The following is a 20,875-nucleotide window of genomic DNA, read 5'->3' as shown; positions in this document are numbered from 1 at the left end:
TGGTACATAGAGCATAATTAACAAATAAAATGACACATTCATCAATAACACTGCCTTAAGGGAAATCAAATATATGTAATAGGGAACGTGGACCTTCTTAGAATGTGGATAGGTGACCGCCACACATTTCACAGGTGTTGTAGGCTGCTGTGGAGCGACGTGGTGAAAATAAAAACAGCCATTGTATTCTACCTATATGCTCGAATGTCTATGCCTCCCCGCGTTCACCAACGTGCACTGACTCGCGTGGTGAGGTATGGTCAAGTAACTGTCCACGATTCTCATAGCGTGGAGGCCCTCGTTCAGCAAGTGGAATGACGTTAAGTGCTGCACGTGTGACAAAGTAAAACTGCAGCCCTGCAATTGCTTGCTCACACCACTGCCGATGGAAGGACCTCTTACGAGAGGGAGCTTTAGAGAGCCACTCTAGAGAGTGTTTAGACTATTCCTCTGCACTGGCCAGACGTTTCGGAAGAGGTGAAAGTACCCACACCACTTTACCCCACCGCACGCGACTTGCCTATTTGACTAACCGCGGTGTGCTTCGTGTTCCCGTTTACTGTGCTACTGCTCAGTTGGAAGAGACCGCAGAGGCGGAGGAATTTAAGAAACATTTCAAATGTTATGGAACTGGCTGTATACACATGCGTATGATGTGATATGGGGGCTATGATTTGCATATGATACGTCCGGTGGAGGGTGGAGCAGGTGGGAAGGTGCCTCCTCTTCCTGAAGGCGCTAAGAGCCACAGGTGAGTGTCTGAGTGAGAGCCACAGGTGAGTGTCTGAGTGAGAACCACAGGTGAGTGGGTAGGTGATAACCACAGGTGAGTAGCTGAGTGAGAGCCACAGGTGAGTGGGTGAGTGAGAACCACAGGTGAGTAGCTGAGTGAGAACCACAGGTGAGTGTCTGAATGAGAGACAGGTGAGAGGGTGAGTGAGAGCCACAGGTGAGTGTCTGAGTGAGAGCCACAGGTGAGTGTCTGAGTGAGAACCACAGGTGAGTAGCTGAGTGAGAACCACAGGTGAGTGGCTGAGTGAAAGCCACAGGTGAGTGTCTGAGTGAGAGCCACAGGTGAGTAGCTGAGTGAGAACCACAGGTGAGTGGCTGAGTGAAAGCCACAGGTGAGTGTCTGAGTGAGAGCCACAGGTGAGTAGCTGAGTGAGAGCTACAGGTGAGTGGGTGAGTGAGAACCACAGGTGAGTGTCTGAGTGAGAACCACAGGTGAGTGGGTGAGAACCACAGGTGAGTGTCTGAGTGAGAGCCACAGGTGAGTGGGTGAGTGAGAGCCACAGGTGAGTGGCTGAGTGAGAGCCACAGGTGAGTGGGTGAGTGAGAGACACAGGTGAGTGGCTGAGTGAGAGACACAGGCGAGTGGGTGAGTGAGAGCCACAGGTGAGTGGGTGAGTGAGAACCACAGGTGAGTGGGTGAGTGAGAGACACAGGTGAGTGGCTGAGTGAGAGACACAGGTGAGTGTCTGAGTAAGAGCTACAGGTGAGTGTCTGAGTGAGAACCACAGGTGAGTAGCTGAGTGAGAACCACAGGTGAGTGGCTGAGTGAAAGCCACAGGTGAGTGTCTGAGTGAGAGCCACAGGTGAGTAGCTGAGTGAGAACCACAGGTGAGTGGCTGAGTGAAAGCCACAGGTGAGTGTCTGAGTGAGAGCCACAGGTGAGTAGCTGAGTGAGAGCTACAGGTGAGTGGGTGAGTGAGAACCACAGGTGAGTGTCTGAGTGAGAACCACAGGTGAGTGGGTGAGAACCACAGGTGAGTGTCTGAGTGAGAGCCACAGGTGAGTGGGTGAGTGAGAGCCACAGGTGAGTGGCTGAGTGAGAGCCACAGGTGAGTGGGTGAGTGAGAGACACAGGTGAGTGGCTGAGTGAGAGACACAGGCGAGTGGGTGAGTGAGAGCCACAGGTGAGTGGGTGAGTGAGAACCACAGGTGAGTGGGTGAGTGAGAGACACAGGTGAGTGGCTGAGTGAGAGACACAGGTGAGTGTCTGAGTAAGAGCTACAGGTGAGTGTCTGAGTGAGAACCACAGGTGAGTGGGTGAGTGAGAGACACACAGGTGAGTGGGTGAGTGAGAGACACAGGTGAGTGTCTGAGTGAGAGACACAGGTGAGTGGGTGAGTGAGAACCACAGGTGAGTGGGTGAGTGAGAGACACAGGTGAGTGAGTGAGAGACACAGGTGAGTGTCTGAGTGAGAGCCACAGGTGAGTGTCTGAGTGAGAGCCACAGGTGAGTGGGTGGGAGGGGTTCAGTGGCAGGGAGGGAGTGCCGCTTGCGTCATCCTCGCCAAACAAAAGAGCAGCCAGCTCAACGCGTTGTTCATTCCTACCGACCGACACGTGGTGGTTGTGCGTCTACCCCCAATGCTCTGTTTCCGCCACGGCGATATCTTTGTGTAAGGGGTGGACTGTGTCCAGTGAAATAACCCTTTTCCCATCATATTGCGTTCGTGTATATTCATACGCGCGTGCGTATGTGGTCTTCAAATTTGGCCGAAGTGTTGTAAGTTATTGTGGATAAATTGGCTTTTGCTTCTCGCTCAGATAGGTGGATGCTACACGCCGTTGGTGCGGCTTGTATATTTTTTTTTTAGTGCGGTACATCGCGCAAGGGCTCTAGAGATAGGCATGAACTGAACGTTACCTATACATCAAGAATAGTTGACGACATTGTGGACCTCAAAGCGTCCGTATTTGAACAGGTAAGCTCGTGATTGCAACGAGTGATGTATTTACTCATGGCGAGGCTTAACCACATTGCCGTACGTGTGCTGGTAAATGCAGACATGTTTGACGAGAGCACATCTGAACGTTGCCATTTCCAAAATGTAAGAAGATGAACGTACAGACGACATAGATTAAATGCGATGATCCGCCTGCCTTCGAGTGTCAATTAGCCGAGCAAGCAACGCTCATTGCTTCGGGTGGTACAATTTCTCTTGACAGTAATGTTGTTTTCGCCTGCACGGTTAACCGCAACAAACTTCACATGCTGTAATAATTACAGCAAGGTGGAGACATTCACGAAACGTATTTAAGCAATCGTGTCGATGCCACCGCAGCGTTTGAACGTTGCGGACCGCCGGGTCCACTTGCGATGCTATTGTTGCGTAGCGTTGTAAGCGGCCCCAAAATCCATCTTTCCTTAACTAACGTTGCTCATCTTGCCAAGTCCATTGTAAGTATTAATGTACGGCGCTAGTTATTACAGCCCTTTTGTCAATACACTGCTGGATGAGAGATGTCAGTTGACCATACTTCACCACGCTGGTCAATGTGAGTTGGTGTATGGCGGGGGAGCATAGACGTTGGTGAATAGTACAAGACAATATATGTTTCTAGGGTAATTCGTTGGCACACATTTGTTGACGACTACAACGGGACATCGGCACGGCTTGACAATGTAGGACACACCCCTTGGGTGTTCGTCAGTGTTGGCCACAAAGAGCAAAATTGTTTAATTAACGGCAGTGGTTGAGATATAAGGACCGGGTATTGAGAGCCACAGGTCCAAGTGATGACAAGATTGGATATAATAACTTCTTTAAAAAAAAAACTGTAGCAGTGTCATCGTTTTTCACTGAAAAGGCCGCACGTGTTTTGAGAGGTGGCGTTACAGAAGAATTGAATGAATAAGCTACAGTGGTGTGATAACAATTAAGATGTTGACAGAATGGCTACAATCAATAGTGCGACTAATAAGTCCGTTTAGAAGGAAGGTGTCGTGCAGGATATACCCCAAGGGCTCGGCTGGAGATACGACGACGATGACTCTTAAACGGAAAATGGGAGGGAGGAGGAGGACGAACATTTATTATTTGGCTCGGACTCTCCATACGAGAGATGCTGTGGATGACGAAAGATGGAAATCAGTTGAATGAACGATCAGCTTTCAGTTTAGGAGAATGACACTCGAGTAACGCAGTGGATTTCCAACAAATAGCGTGGACACACGCCTTCACGCACATATTCGGCATTCAAGAACTGGCCATCGGCATGTGTGTTCGCAGGCTTCTGGACGCATCTCGGCCACTCCGCCTGGTCGGCCCGACCGGCCCGACCATCATGCAGCCACCAATAACCGGGGAACTGCGTCGTACAGCAAGCACGAGCGCCGGTGTCCGAAACAGAGAGGGCGGCGCGGGCAGCAACATCAGGAGGTCGGGTCCCAGCCGCTTCGGAAGCAGCGTGACGATGGTGCATGGACGAGGTTCGTCCGGGTCTGGTGTGGATGGGTCGGTGGTGACCCGCAAGGTCATGCTCGTGGGTGATGTGTCCTGTGGGAAGACGGCCCTCCTTGGAGCGTTGGCAGGGGACCCTTTCAGACAGGTGAGAGACAGCGACCCGTGTGTATGCGTGGCTGCGGGCATACATGGAATTTATTTTTTGGGGGGGGGAACGGGAAAGGAATGGACTACCGTACCCACAGATGCCGGGGAATAAACGGGAGATCTCTGGAAACTACGGCCCCCGAATGTTTATATTCAATAATTTTACAAGCCTTTAATCAAAAATCACGTGCCTTGCTTGGGTTTTTATTGAAGTAAGCTTTTGAGAGCCGCTGCGTTGGTTTCAATTTCGGGGCCAGGAGGTTCGGTTTTAGGGCTGGGGACATTTATGCCTATGGCTGATTATCTTCTGAATAATATTGGTCGCGAAAGCCTACGTGTTAAACTGGCTGATTATCTCTCGCCGCATCATGGGGAGATAGTGCAGTCATCGCAACCTCGGTACAATTAATCACTGGGAGATCATTGTATGGATAAACCTTTACTATAGCTGGTGGAAAGTCTATTGGGGTTTCCGTTTACAAAATTAACAGTTCTAGATTTAAAGCTTTCGTGACTGCAAGGATCCAAAGAGTATAAATTAACAGTTATTGGTGTCCTTTACAATACCCAATGACATTTTATAAAAAAAAAATATTTTGTTGGATAGTTTAACATGGATTCATATATGATCTTGTTATTGAGTGACGTACGTTATAATAATGTTCTAGAACAATGGTCGGGAACCAAAATAACAAGAAGAGCCATTTCTTTCGAATTCGGTTAAAAACTCAATATTTCAAGAGCCGCAAAGCACGTGAATACGAGACGGGGTGGTGGTCCTAATAAATAACGTCACGAAGCAGTCCTTAAAGAGCCGCGGGCTGCCGACCCCTGCTCGAGAAGGACCAGAAATAATACATTTGGCACAATTATTGTGTCGTCTACGCTTTTAATTTAAAAAAAAATGCCAAAACTCAATGATTCAAAAATTGTGCCTCTTCAAAAAAATTCCGACCTAAAGATCGTTGTTACTCAAAAGGGATCCGTTGTAAATTCACCTGCCATGGCGTGTGGGCAGATGTTGCTACTGCTTCCTACCTACACTCGTCCTGGTATTTGGTGTATTACACGTGAGAGTAATTGGTCCCGCTTTCACATACATGGATTACATTGAAAAAGAGTTCTGTGATTGATTGATAATTGAATATACACTATAAACGCATGCTTATGATTTATATGAGACGATGTAGAAAGGCATGTTTATACTGTATGCATATTCTCATGCAGTTCCTGATATTGTATTGCAGTGCAGTATATTGTGTACTGTATATTATATTCAGTACACACAATGTAATACGACATGTATGGCAACATAATAAGGGAACAAGAATCTGCTCTGGGCTGTTTGCTCTAAAAATCCAGGGTGTGACGGAGCAAAAAAAAATACTTTTTATTTGGCAATCTTACATTTTTTTCCGGTGACATAAACGCTCCTGTAGCTTTGCGTACATGCATGAAAGGGTATGTAAAACTGAAATAGACATAGGCTGCGTCACGGGATAAATTCCATTAACAGTGTGATTGAGCAGTGGCTTAACGGTTAGCACACTGCTAACCAGAGAACCCGATGACCTGAATTCATTCATGCCCGGGTCATTAGTGAGAGTGATAATTGAACTGGTCTTTGGCACTCTTTCATCACCAGTGTGATGCGGTTTGATCGATAACAGCGTGGGTAGGCCTTGATCCAGCAGTGGATCGACAAAGGGCTCTACAAGAATTACTCGTACGGTAATAAATTAGACCACCAAGTAACAAAATACTATGCCATGCCTTGAGCAATGTGTTCATAAGAGCATCCGCCTATCTCGTGTAACCTGCTCATTGTTTACCCAATGGGCAGTAGCTGAGATAAGCAATTGCAATGGCCTGGCCCATGTGCCTTGTTTTGTTGAAGTAAATATTGACGTCACAACCCAGAGGTCAGCATAACGTGGCGGCAGTAATATGACTTTACAAGGAATTTAATATACCCCAGTGCTAATGTGCAATAGTGCATGTCCAGAAACTACTAGAAAAACATCTTGCCAAGTTAAGCCAACATTATTGCACTCTACTGCAGCGGCAGGCCCATCAATCCATAACTGCATATCATTGTATGTTATGTCTGATGTGTTGGCATATACGGTACAGTAGTTAAGAACTTATTCGTTAATACACCAATTCTAAAATTGCGTTTCCAAAGTTTAAGCCCATGACTTGTTTCTGTAAAAGCAAATATGTACCATACTTCGGATTATAAATAAGACTATGTACAGTAAGACTGACCCCAAAATTGTGCCTGGTGTTTAATAACGTTGTTTAAATATGGTCATATATGTACTGTACAGTATATACACACACCCACTGGATTACAACCCAACTTTAGCAATAAACTATGGTGGAGGGGAATAATGTGCATCATGCCATCCGGATAGAACAGGAGCAAGTATCCTGTTAACCATGATGTTACCTTATTTGTCATCTAAGTGCATTTCGATAAACTATATATTACTGTATCTCATTGGGTTATTTTACCACTGTATTTAAAAATACGTCCTGATGTACATTACATGCAATTCTATTTTTGGTAAATTGTTATACTGTATATAATATCCAAAACAGCATCTCTTAAATGCAGTACAATATTGTTGCAGTTATGGATTATGGTCATTATGATTTTAATGACATCTACCACAGTTCTACCCATAATGCAATGTGCCAGAAACGCTATAATTTTACAATTAATACACAGTTAATGTCATGCTATAATTTGTATGCTTAAGGTGTATGTGTTATGCTTATAGTAGCTGCTAATAAGTAACTACAGTATTCGTATGCCATTTTAAAAACTGTCCATCAGCAAAACATTTTTTAAATGTGATAGTCCATCTCTTATCCACTTATCTCTTTGACCTCGCAATTTATGGGCCATGAAAAAGAGTCATTGCCCAAAAAGTTGCCTGTTACAGTATATGCAAGTATTTTCATTTTAAGGCTGTGTTATTGATGAATGGGTGAGTTGATTTATTATTTGTGCTTGGGGCACCACTGTTAACAAAATATCACGAAATAATTTTCTTAGGAATGAAATTACACAACAGTACAATAGTTCACTCCGTTGTCTCTGTACAATCTTTAGATTTACAGTGGTGTATACAACATCTGATTTTTACTTACAGTATTTGGTTAAAATATGCCAATTATGACAACTTAAGTACAAGAATATTAGGGCCACAAGTAAAAATCAATCTTGTGGCCCTATTTACCCGCGACTCCTATTAGGGGCCATCTATTTAGTACGTACGCATGGAGGGGGGAGCAGGTGGGAGGGGGGGGGGTAAAAAGTCCGCGTGCGTACAGGGAGGGGGGGAAGGGTCAAGTTTTGACAGATTTTTGCGTACCTACTAAATGGATGGCCCCTTATCTATGGCATTTGTATAGGCTGCGAAAACTCCAATTATTCACGGTTAATAATCAAAATTCCTAATAATCAAAACATTTCCAAGTATAACAGGAATCGCATGGAACATTCATCCTATTCACACATTTACCTTGTGGATAAGAGTCAAATCGTAGGTTACATCGTGGCTATTGGTCTCCCGTATCGCCACGTATGAGAGCAGTGGTGACATGGGAGACCATGGTGGCTAGGAGATGTTAACTCCCTCGCCTGTTATACAGGAGGTCGTGAGTTCAATCCTGACCCTGACGCCTACTGCTGTATATTGGAGTTTGCATGTTCTCCCCGCAGTCGTGTCAATTTTTCTCCGGGTCCTCCAGTTTCTCCCTCCACATTTAAAATTAACATGCATTTAGGGTATTTGGCTGCTATAAATTGCCACATGATAAGCCACTTAGTTAAGCAATCATTTGTATCCGGGTCGCTTCTGACAGAGAGATGGATAGCTCAGTGAGCCTTGCCTGGTAAAGTTAAACATACTTTTAATTCAATAGTTTAGTTCTTCTATATGTAAAGCGTTGAATAAGCGACTGACTGGTAAGTTTAATTAGTGGGTAGGTTTGTTAGTTCGTTACATTTTTTAGTGTACAATGCAGACATGCTGAGTGATGCACTATTACTTCCATGCAGCTACCTTCTTTTTAGTTTGGTAGAATGTTACAGTAGTTACACAGCATGTTTGCTGTTTGATCTAACATGTGGTCAAAAACTCCCACAGCCTTTCATGGGTTTTGAGATCATTTTAAATCGAGTAAATGTCACACAAGCCTTAAGCAAACAGCACATCATCCACGTGTGTGATGAGCACGGTTGGATACGTATGGCGGTGCGAAATAAGTTCAACGTGTACATATTTTAGTATACTCTGTTGGGTCACAGGATGGACTCGGTCGAGTAGAACATGTCGAAAAAAACATTGCCTTCTTTGCTGTATGAACAGACAATCAACACGTGTCAATAACACTGCCTTAAAATAAAAAAATGGTCCTTAAAAGCACATGTTTACGTGCTATTTACATATTTTTCTTCTTTAATGGCCACAGTCTTATTGATGAATGTGAGTTTTTTTATATGTTGTGCTTGTTCACCACTTTCAACAACGGGCAGCATCTGCAAATACTGTGTTTGCTCTGTTGACGAGTAATGATTTCACATGAAAGGCTTGCCAAGTCTCATGCGGTGGGGTGGCCTTTGCTACACCGAGGAAGAAGGACACATCATACTTTCGGCACTGTGTTGAAGCGTTCTTTCCAAGTGGCGGCACTGCGTTCGTTCTGTGCTCCACGTTTCACAGCGTAAAAAAAGTGATACATTTATTAAACACAAATGCCGAAATGAAAAGCCACTCGTGTATGTGCAGATCCACAGTGGATGTTAGGGCCACAGCCCTCAGCATTGTCCCCAAGAACAAATACAGCTGACTGGCTGAATTCTTGTAACTGTGTGTTTTTTATTATTAAATAATGTATGATTCACTCAGTGCAATGTTGCTGTCTCTACCCTCCCCTGGTTGTTGCTCACCACACATAACCTGCCCCCACCCAACACACCACACCACCTGCCACAGGGATATGTGCCCAGCGTGTTTGACAGCCGTTCGGTGACCCTGAATGGAACGGACGGCCGGAGCGCAGACATCTTGGTGTTGGACAACTCAGGTGTGTATGGGTGGCAGCTGATATTGTGGGTTTAGCCAGAGCCAAAGCTCTTAAGTGGTGTGAGTGTGAGGGGGGGGGGGTTCATGGCTGCACACCGACTCACATTTCCATGATGGGGAAATTGTTCTTGAAAAGAAAATGCAACCAAAAGAGCTGTTGGCAATTGGAGATAACCTACCCATGTCACCCTTGCAAAAGAGGCAATGTTTCCTTTGCCTCAGTCGGTGTATTTTGTTTCCTGGTTAAATGAACAACAACAACTCACTGGGTTGTTGGATACAAGTTTGAAGCTTGATCCATCAGAAAATCTCCACTCGGACATCACAGCATAGCGCACCAGTAACACCATTTGCATTGACTTTTCAAAGGTATGGAAGAGATGTTACAGTGATGTCACTATACAGTCGTGTTTCTCAATTCCTAGATTTGTTGGTGTACTCCTTTGATCCATTGTTAGGAAAGAGTTGGTGGATCAAACAGATTTCTGACACCACCGAAGTAGCTGAGCTGAAAGGTGTCCAGGAGATGAGAATAGAAAATACAGGTAGTCCCCGACTTACGACGGGCCCCGACTTACGATACGGGTAGTCCCCGATTTACGATGGTCCGACTTACGATATTTCGATCTTACGATGGCGATAGCGATATGACAAAATTGTAAAATATTTTTTAATTTTGCGCGGCAGGCAAACGCAGCAGCGTACGAGGTACGATACTGTAACTTTATCATTGGCATCCTCCTCTTCCGACAGCTAAGTTAATCTTCTTTGGTTCTTTCGGTAAAGTCACGTAGAATGTCGTCCCGACAGTTCTGTTCTTTCACCTGAAGAAGGCCGTTTGTGTTGTGGCCGGAATGTCGTGAGAATTTTTATCGTCTTATTTTTATTTTATTATTTTATTCTCATTTTACGTGACTTTACCGAAAGAACCAAAGAAGATGATTCCCTGCAGTCACGAAAGCTTTAAATCGAAAAACTAAGTTAATGTAGCCATCAACAACCTAACATAGTTCAAGTATGCAGACGACGGACAGAATCTTGGCGAGTAGAGTAGAATATGAAACGTTACGATACGTTCAATGCATGTATGATACATAGCTTTAGCGATTTCATTTTAGGGTTGCCACGATACGATACATACGTTCAATGCATGTTAAAAGTTTTTATAGCAGATAGGATTGTTTCCTGAAAAATCTTTCGATGAAATTGCAGTTCATATAGGTAGGCAAAGATTTGACTTTGTTTTTTACTTAAAATTTGACTGTGCAATACAGTGTTGTAATTAATAAATACATACAGTATATAGTTTATACAGTATGGTACTGTAAATTGCTCTGTTTTGCTAAATTATCACCATTCTTTAAGACTCCTGGGTAGGCTAGGTCATTTTCGACTTACGACATTTTCGACTTACGGATGGGGTCGTCGTAACGTATCTCCATCGTAAGTCGGGGACTACCTGGACTTTCTTGACATCCATATTCGTGGAGTTTTGAGTGTTAACTCGTATAATTCATGGGTGTTCTCTGGGTAACCCTCCTCCATTGTTGTCCAACACTTTACTCGTGAAATTGGCTGAGGATCCCAATGCAGGAACCTCCTAAAAAGTATTGAGACGCATTAAGGCTTACCTGGATAAAGAAAAAGACACTTATTGTGATTAACGAAGCTTCAATCTTTGTGTTGTGTTGATGAATACAAATCGGGGTGCTTGTCTAAGTGTTATTCGTTTTTTGAGTTGCACTTTCTTAAAGAATGTTGCAGTTTCATTTGTGGCTGCTATGAGTGTAACATCTTCACCCCAGCTGTCATCCTTTTAATGTTCTTACGTGCAGAGACAGGCCAAACTATCGTGTGGTGGATGCCTTCCAATTTGAGGGCTCGGTGTAAGTGCCTACTAGGCATATTGTATAACAAAGCGCTAATGAGTAAAGTGTATTTGTACACATTATGTGTAGCACTGCTGTATTGGGTATTAAGTACAATTTATTTAGTATTGTCATGATGATATGGCACTCGTGTAGAGTGCAGTCTTGGAAGGAAATTCAATATAGAATTCATGTTTAGTGCAGTATAGCATTGTCCACAAACCATGTGTGGAATGTAAATTTAAGTTCATATCAACCAATATTTTGCTGTCACTTTTAAAATGTATTTAAAATCGGGGACACATGTTGGTAAGGATTTGCATTTTACATAGCACATCCGTGCTAAAGTATCGCAAAGCACTTAAGTGACTGAAACATCAGTTATTTATCCAGGACAGCCTTACTTTCAGGATTCTTTGAAATAGCATACTCCAGTGGGATATGAGGCCGATTTATATATATATCATTAAGGAAAGCTTTGCCATTAGAAAAAAAACTCGAGCGTCCACAAAGAAAACCCACACACATACACACGTGCGGGGGATAACACTCAAATATCCACACAAATGGGTTAATTAATCCACTTGCTATACTGCCTATCCTGGCCGTCTTGTAGCTCGGCATGTTTTGTGAATTACACAACGCTGTTTGATCCACCAACCCTTGCCATTAAAGTTGTGGATTATAGGTGTGCCCTTGCCATAACTCAAAACACCTAGAATGTGCCCAGACCAGTCCCAGAGCAGTCGCGAGGACTAGGCATTCCTGTAGGACGTTTCTTGTGGTTGTTGCTAATTCTAATATCCATTAGGTATACCGTGTAGTTCACCGATCTCTCATACCATTAAGACGGCGCTTTGATGTGCTAATATGTGATAGGAGACAAATTGCAGGAGTGGCTTAGAATGGCTACAAACGGTGTGGCAGATGAATAGCCTCATAATGCAAAGGGCTGCAACGTGAGAGTCTTGAATTTCACCTACAGTGACCTCAACAGGCGATGTGTACCCACTGTACGGTTATTATGTGTGGTACATACTGTACATATGCACACTTGACACACGCGTATTATTTACAGATGAGCTTGCATACATCTCAGCAGTGTTAGCATATCCAGTTCTGCACATGTGTAATTTGATACGAGTAATGTACGGACGTATGTTAAAGCATTATTCATATTAAAGGTTGATGATAGCACCGATGATGCAATGCCTGTTGCCAATTTGTGCCTTGCGTTTTGGGGTCGTGACTATTGTGTCTGGAAATGTGGGAACTTTTGTAACAATTATATTTTCTTGAAAAATAGTGATGAGCCAGTCCCAGTGTGGTAATGCCTGGCCCCAGACAGGACAGGTCACAGAGTGTTTTAAAGGTTTACTCCGAGGAATAATTGTAATTTATTGAGTTTTACACTGCCATACATGTTTAAAAAATAATATTTAAATTAATTTCGATTTAAAGCTTTCGTGACTGCAGGGATTCATATTCTTGGTTCTTTCGGTAAAGTCACATAGAAGGGAAACAATAAAATGATAAAAAATAAAAATATAAAACAATACAATTCTCACGATGTTTCGACAGCAGCACAAGCAATCATCATCAGGTGCTGCGGTTTTTCACACCTGATGACGATTGCTTGTGTTGCAGTCGAAACGTCGTGAGAATTTTATTTTTTATATATTATTATTTTATTGTTTCCCATCTAAGTGACTTTACCGAAAGAACCAAGAATATGATATTTAAATATTCCACGTGTAATGTTTTGGTACTTTTAACAGGGTGTCTTGTGGCTATACATGATAAAAAAATCATAGGCCTGTATGAACCCACGAACCACAGGTTGAGAATCAGTGGTATGCCTGCATGCTATATATAGTATGTGTGCATACTATATACATACTATGTAGTATGTACTGACGTTGTTATAGTACAGTATGCATATATACTGTTATAGCAGTGGTTACAAACCTCTGGTCCATAGACTAATTGTTGTCAGCAAGGCCGTGGGAAGTGGTCCGTGGAACTGTTCAGCTATTATGACTTAAGTAATTAAAAACATATTCGTGCATGGTGGTCTAGTAAACGATTTTTTGAGGGTCAACGGTGATCCGCGGGTTGATCAAGATTGGGGGACTTCAACTATACACTGTATGTAGTATTATATATGTATAAAGTAGTGTGCACTTTATACTTTACAACGATAATTTGATTTAGCCAGGTAAACTTTGCCGTGGCTCAATACTGTTTGAGGATGGCCCTGAATTTATGTTTGGCCATTTCCTTTTCCAGGGGGGATTTGGGGCTCACTGGTGGCGAGATGTTATTGCCCTTGCTTGGTATGCAGGAGGTCGTAAGTTCAATCCGCCCCTGACGCCTGTATATGTTCTCCCTTCCTGTGGCCACGTGGATTTTTCTCTGGGTCTTCCGATGTCGTCCTCCAGACTCATAAACGTGTGTTTAAATTATGTCTACTATACACTCCCACATGTATGATGATATAAGCCACTTTGATGAACTGTGGCCAGGTCGACTGGTAAATACAAGTTTATATACTGTATATAGTTTGCATGTGGAGAGAACTGGAGTCATACAAGAAGATAACACTTGTATGACTCCAAGATAACACTCAAAACTATATTTAAGAGCCAAGGAGGGTTCATGTGCCCACTCGTCGCCTGGCCACTACTCGGGCCAGTGAGTTCAGGAGTTCTGTGATCCACCAAATCATTGCCTTAAATCTACCGAGTTAGAGGCGTTGCACCGCCATGCCTGGTGATGTTTTTGTTTTTGCTGTACACTTTTTGCATTTCTACGGCCATTTTAACTTTTCACTGCATGTTCTACATTAGAACAATGTACATTACACGCACTTTTATGCGCGCACTATGCTGCAATGCATTATGGTTCACACTTCAATTAAATCCATATTATTTTTCTACCCACAATATTAGTACATAGGAAATATTCATGTAAAAGGCTACAGCAGTGAGGCAGTCACCCGAGTTTGATGCCCGGCCATGGTTAAAATAAGTTCCAAATGGTATGTGAACTGGTCCTGTTGTGACCGGCATGATGAAGTCATATGACCGACGTTGCATCCGCTCCTCTTTATTCAGAGGTAGATTGACAAATGGCTGTACATTGTATTATTATTTGTATTAGCATGCTTGTCGGTGATGGTGTTTACGGACCACGCGTACGTGTGTACCATTGCGTATTTCCGCGTCGTTTTAACAGAAACAAAATGTTACATGCTATCACAGCACCACTCTTCTATATATTAATCACGGCGTTGAAAGATAAACTATGTAGTTGCCCTGTGAGCTGACCCTATGCTCACTCCTGTAGGTTCCTCGCACTACGACACCGTGCGACCACTCTCGTACCAGCACGCTTCCGTCGTGCTGCTGTGCTTCGACATCAGCCGCCCAGAGACGCTTCACAGCATCCACGTAAAGGTGCGAGATCATGCATGCCTTGTTGTCCGAGTGCATGTGCCTGTGTGTGCGGCTTAGGGAGAGTGGTAGCGTAGTGGTTAGCGCACTGTGCTATGGACCAGCGACCTGCATTCGATTGCCCTCCACGGGTAACATCAGTGACAAATATGTTAATTGATCCTGTGACTCCCCTAGGTTGACTCAGCCATAAATTAGTATCTGGCATAGTGCTGGCCACGAAAATTGCTCTAGTACCATGCTGGTATGCAGTGCTTTCTTGCGGCACTTGTCACAAAAGTCGTTATGGCCATATGGGAGATCGTTTTCTTTTAGTTTATGGGAGGTAGGGACATCTGTGCACTCTTATGTTAGTTATAATGTACGAATTTTTTTCTGAACAATGTAAATATAAATGTACCCTATATTATCATTTGTGTCCCTGGCCTCTCTTGAAAAACACCTTTTTTGTCTCAGTTGCCTCACCTGATTGAATAAAAAATAGTATGCATGATGACAGAAGTGTTTTTTTTGTGATGTCACTAACGGACGTGACGATGGTGGTAACAATTACGGTATTTTAAACGTGCCTTGGTGGTAATGATGACATTTATTTCCCAAGCCTTTTAATACTAATAATAATGCCAATGCTGGTAATGTCTGTATGGTCGTACTGATAATACAGATGGTAATAACATTGATGATGATTGTGCTTACAGTGGCATCGAGAGGCCAAGTCCCACTGCCCAAGTGCCCACCTGCTGCTTGTCGGGTGCAAATCGGACCTCCGTCTCTCGAAATCCCAGAGAATGGTGTCTCACCACCAGGTGAGTCCCCTGCCCTGCCCTTCTGCACGGCGAATGACGCCACAAGCTGCGTCGCCACATTGGAACATTCCAGCGGATGTTGCATCATGCTGATGGGTGCGTCATTATGTCCTCGGCCTCATAGTCAACCAATTTGGTTACGAGTTCATCTCGTGAGCGAATACAGTGACGCGGGCATTTTCTTGGTTTCTCACTGTCTTTCAGTTGGCTTCACGAGCTAGCTAAATTACAGCAGTACTTACTAACAGCAAGTCTGTTCCAAACACAAGATGTATTATGGCACAGTGTACAGTAAGTCAAAGTGCAAACGTGAAATGTGTCAATAAACACGGAGTAATCAAATTGTGGCAATCAAAACAATCGTACACGTTAGTAATACACGCGGTATATAGTCATTTAACGTGGTTTATGGTTGAGTACGGGAGCATATGGCATTGAATCAGAATCATTGTTTCCCTGCCTGCCTGCTCCCGCATGGAACTTGGACTATATATTGTGGGTTTGTATTTTGTACGTGCATTAGTGATACAGAAATGAGAATACTGGGTCTGGAGAGGGGGTCTGGAACATAAGCCCTTTCTTTTAATATGTAATTCTGGGTTCACTCTGCACGGATACGCTCTGCATGGCCTGTTTTCAGAAAGCTTCCCCCCATGCAGAGCGAAGGACACGTGTACAGGACACGATCAGTGTATGGTAGAGGGGCTGGCTTCCAGTAAATGAAATCTGAAGTTGAAATGCTAGTCATTTGTTCAAGCAGCATGTCATCGTTTGGAGTTCTGCAAAATTATGAGACCAACTGTCGATTTCTAAGGGTTAGGAATACTGTAAATTGTGCCACCAGAGGAACATAGCATTTTCACCACTGGCTCAGGACTGCCAACAGATGTGTAACACTCATTTAATCATTAGGACTGCTGACCAAGATTGCCATGCATGTTTTACAGGCATCGGAGTCGGCCACGCAGCTGGGGGCTATGTGTTACGTGGAGTGCTCGGCAAAAGACAATGACACGAACTCTGTACGTGATGCCCTGCTGAGCCCGACCACTGCCCAGAAGATGCGCAGGCAGCACCAGCAGAGAACTCCCACTGACACTGGCTGCAGCAGCAGTGCAGATGCAGCGGGCTCGAGTGTGGCCGAAGGGACACGCGAGCCATCGACGTTCAAGCGCACTGCCTCAAAACGACTGCTGCGTCGGCTGTCCCTGCTCAGGGAACGGCAGCCGCCCCGAGCTGCACCCCAAGAAGCCCCAGCACCTGAGGTTGAGAGAGACAAGAAGAATTGTGCCATTATGTGAACACTGTGCCCCTCTTTAATGCTTCCCTATTATACTTGTATGTCAGGCTATGTAATCTACCGTTGTGTAAATTTGTGAAAATGTACAGTAATTAATACATTCTACAGTAGCGATAAGTTATGGAATCTGGAGTCGTACGAGTTTCGACTACAATGATATTCCCTGTGCTTTATTGGTGAATGTGTGCCCTGAGACTCGTCAGTACTGCCCTGGCTGTCCCAGGTGTCCCTGGGACTCGGCGTTGGTGTTGGTTGTCTCATCTTGAACACCACCGCCCCAAATCACCCTCCATGGTCGCATACTTTTTCTCATTTTTGTAAAGTGTCTTGATGTGGTTGAATTTAGATGCATTATAAATAGTTTTTTTTATAACTCTTGTTACATCTTCATTTGTATCTGTGGTTGCAAGTTTATTAATGTGATGCAAACTTTATTTCGTGAAAGCCTGCGAGTTAAACTTCCTTTCTGTACCTAACTAAGTACAGCCTAAGTACATATATAGAGTAATAGAATACAGTATTTTATAGCACAAACTTTTTGCACTACACTTTTTATATCAAGAAATAAAATAAACATATTTATATAAATGATTTAAAGCTTTCGTGACTGCAGGGATTCATATTCTTGGTTCGTTCGGTAAAACGTAGAAGGGAAACAATAAAATAATACAAATATAAAACAATAAAATTCTCACGACGTTTCGACTGCAACACAAGCAATCATCATCAGGTGTGAAAATCACAACAATAAAATTTGAAAAAAGTGATGATTGCTTGTGTTGCAGTCGAAACGTCGTGAGAATTTTATTGTTTTATATTTTTATTATTTTATTGTTTCCCTTCTACGTGACTTTACCGAAAGAACCAAGACTATATATTTATATTAAGTTATATAAGGCAATCATTGTTAAAATTATTAACGTGTACAAGTACATGTTGAAAATCCACAAACTGCTGTATTTAACTGTACCTTGAATATAACATTTAATATATATAGAATTGATACTTGACAGCAAGGCATGACATTAGGCATTATGGATAAGTGTGGAAATAGGTTATATTCACACATTTCTGATTGCTTTTGAAACAGTGTGCTTTGTCAGGACTCTTAAAAGTAATCGGTTAGAATTGTAATGCCGTGCTTTTGATGAGGTAGCAATCCAATATCACGAAATAACTATGTCATGAGTCACTATACATTTTAAACCGGCATGCACCAGAAATAAATAAGGTAATACAAATCGTACATCCTTAAAAACAAATTCTGTCGTAACATGTGATTTGAAAAAAGTATCAACTGCTTATTTATTTGCTTTTCCATAGTAAAATAAATTTTGTTCTATTTTTATATTTTCATCCCAGTTATCTGCTTCAACTATAGTTTTCATACCATTTAAAGTAAAAAATTTAAACAAGACAATGTTTGCTTACATGCGGAATAGCAGGAATTACCACGGAAAGAAGTTTACCTTCTTTACAGTCATGCTCCATATTGATGTTAACTAGCATGGTTGCGTGATGAAAATTGCCGAATTTTAATATTTTGTTGCTATGGCGTCACTATTACACAAATACGCTCTTATTTTAGCCAAACATCAATATGGCACGGCTTACTTTACTGTAAATTGGTAGGCATGTCGATTCATTTGTCACTTGCACACGGGTTCACTTTCATGCCTGTGCATTAATTTTACAAAATTGGACGATTTAACTGGATGCACATTTATATTTCATTGGAGAGCACATTACGGCTTCTTGTTGTTGAGGTTGTACATTGCGACCAATGTTGTCTAAATGCAACCCCTGAGCAGAATTTACGTTAATTTTTCCAATTTGTAAATGTAAACTCACCACACTTTAGGTGCTATGAAATTGAGCTTTACATGTTTGGCCCACTCACCTCTGTGGGTATTTTATTGCTGAAAAAATGCAATGCTTGTACCATATTTTTTGTTAAACGTGTTCGTGAGCATGATAGCTTATTCTGGCGAAGCTCGCTTTTTGGTTGTTCAAAATTGGTTGTTCAAAATTGCCCAATCACTGGAAATAAATACTGTACATTATTGCATAAAAGCAATTGAGTACTACATGGGCATTTTTTCTTATCAATCAGGGGACTCCCATACTGTACAGTATTTCCAAGGCACTTTGGTTACCTATACTGTCTGTATTGTATCAACCAAGTATACTCCACTATGTAACTATGCAAGGGTTGTGCAGGCTTTTCATGCTAAATATAATTTATCTAAGACTTTTCCAGTGTCGTACATTTGCCATGAGCTGAGTACCAATTCTCACATTTTTTTCCGGGTCCTAAGAATGGGTACTTTATGAAATGTAAATTTTACTCTTCACCATGCTGGTCTCACGCTGTCACCAATCAGTTGCAGACCCCAGTCGGGAAGTAGTGGTCCTCAGACATTGCCAGACCGAGATTATGATGTCCGATTCCAGTCTAAATCGTGTGCGTTTCGATCAGCGCAGGCCTGCCCCTGGGTCATGCTGCCACCAGGAAACATTAACACAAGATCAGTGCTGCCAGATGGCTTTTGTTGAAAAAAAAACATCGAAACCTTTGGCCAAAAGAGTCCAAAAGGGTACGTTTTTACCAAAGTGGAGCCAAAATAAATAAGATTTCAAATTAGTGCATGGCTGTGTGTATTATACACTTTAGATGTATAAAATAACTCAACATTTGCAAAAATGTAGCCTTGCATCAGATTTTAAATATATTAGTATTTATTCATTATCATTTGAGACATTTACAGACTACAGTACCTAGAAACTGAAAATGAATGTCTAAAAGTGCCTCCATTTTGGCATGTCAACATTTACATGAGTATAAGGACACATGACCACCAAGTCACCTTTTCTTTAGCTTAATTTTAAGGTGTGTTTCAAGATGTTCAAAGAGTATTTGCCGTCAATATAACTTTAAAACTAGGTAGGGACTTTCTGATCACTTCATTCAGCATATGGATCAAAGAGCATACGCTACATAAACATTCCACCAGCTATTTGGCAAACAAATGAAGTTGTTTTCCCATTGCGTGGCAGAGGCTTTCGAGCACTGTACAGGTTTTCCCTCACTTTTTATGCGAGTTCGGTTTTTGTGATCTCGCGTATATGCGGCTAACTTATTTTACCCAAAATTCGCGACCTGCGATTTGAATTCGTGATGAAAATCGAACTGCAAGACGTTTCTGCAGTGGGAAAGTCCCGCCGGAGGTGAGAAATATGGTAAAAAGTTGCTCGACACGTGTAGGACAGGGACCTAAACACAAGCTTATCTCCTCAGTTCCTGCCCCAACTTCAACCCACACCAGGCAGTGCGGTAAAGTATGGTCAAACAACCCCCGCGACTGATACGTTGGGGAAGTCCCATCCAGTAAAGGATGGTCAAAGGGCTGTTATATTAAAATATTCATAACCAAAGCTGTCTAAAAAGAAACATTTCTAAAACTCAAAGTAGGGAAATTTGCAAGCAAAAATCTCTGAAGTCGTTGTTGCTTTATGCATGTACAGTAATGTATGGCAGGCTGTCAACTTCACTCGCAGTAGGACACAGCCATTAGCAAGGACAGCACAAGAGTTTATTTTATCACATGCAAAGAATGATCATCTGTCAACCACAACCCGAAATCACTAGCATGTGTGTTTTGACAAGTGTCATGGATTTTATACGCTCCATTTATGGTTTGGTATTGATTGGAATGTATAATGCAGTGTAGTGACGTAGCCTACAGGTTACTGGGCCTTTATTAGTAATTTCTTCTGCACGGCATCCATGCGACAGCCTATGCTCCCTCAACGGTTGACAACTGCTGATGTAAATATACATGTTAATTAGTGTCATGGAATTATCTGCTCGGATTAACAGGTGTAGTGTATTTCACGGATACACACACTAGAACTTGGAGGCAACACGTTTATTATAGCACCCCAACAGGGTAACTGCATAAACGTACACTTGGTTAACTATACCACAACCGGGTAACTACATAACC

At 42.7% G+C, this 20,875-nt stretch overlaps 1 protein-coding gene and 1 long non-coding RNA gene across 3 annotated transcripts in view; one reads left to right on the top strand and one right to left on the bottom strand.

Moving 5' to 3' along the window:
- Positions 1 to 2,311: 2,311 nt before the first annotated feature.
- On the top strand, positions 2,312 to 19,123 carry LOC116943724 (rho-related GTP-binding protein RhoN-like). Its single transcript, XM_032956839.2, has 6 exons — positions 2,312 to 2,711; positions 4,020 to 4,338; positions 9,350 to 9,440; positions 14,656 to 14,765; positions 15,461 to 15,568; positions 16,516 to 19,123. Exons 2-6 carry the CDS (start codon positions 4,075 to 4,077, stop codon positions 16,867 to 16,869), a joined length of 927 nt encoding a protein of 308 aa, XP_032812730.1. The 5' UTR covers positions 2,312 to 2,711; positions 4,020 to 4,074; the 3' UTR covers positions 16,870 to 19,123.
- LOC116943731 (uncharacterized) overlaps positions 5,716 to 20,875 on the bottom strand; it is a 33,037-nt gene continuing 17,877 nt past the window's right edge. Inside the window, exon 3 of one of the 2 annotated variants that reach the window (XR_004402993.2) lies at positions 5,716 to 16,828. This is a non-coding gene — a long non-coding RNA (uncharacterized LOC116943731). The remainder of the gene's footprint in view (positions 16,829 to 20,875) is intronic. The other variant, XR_012942214.1, reaches the window with a different exon arrangement.

This window comes from Petromyzon marinus, chromosome 19, assembly GCF_048934315.1.
Source record: "Petromyzon marinus isolate PM22_M1 ecotype Great Lakes invasive population chromosome 19, UKy_Petmar_22M1.pri1.0, whole genome shotgun sequence".
Taxonomy (NCBI): domain Eukaryota; kingdom Metazoa; phylum Chordata; class Hyperoartia; order Petromyzontiformes; family Petromyzontidae; genus Petromyzon; species Petromyzon marinus.
Note: the sequence above shows the minus strand (reverse complement) of the source record. Positions and strands in the feature narration are given on the sequence as shown.

Bases quoted from the DNA above. Each gene is read 5' to 3' on its own strand.
- LOC116943724 (XM_032956839.2), top strand. From the start codon at position 4,075: ATGCAGCCACCAATAACCGGGGAACTGCGTCGTACAGCAAGCACGAGC. The intron at 4,339-9,349 runs GTGAGAGACAGC...CACCTGCCACAG, and splicing joins CAGGGGACCCTTTCAGACAG to GGATATGTGCCCAGCGTGTT. The intron at 14,766-15,460 runs GTGCGAGATCAT...TTGTGCTTACAG, and splicing joins TTCACAGCATCCACGTAAAG to TGGCATCGAGAGGCCAAGTC.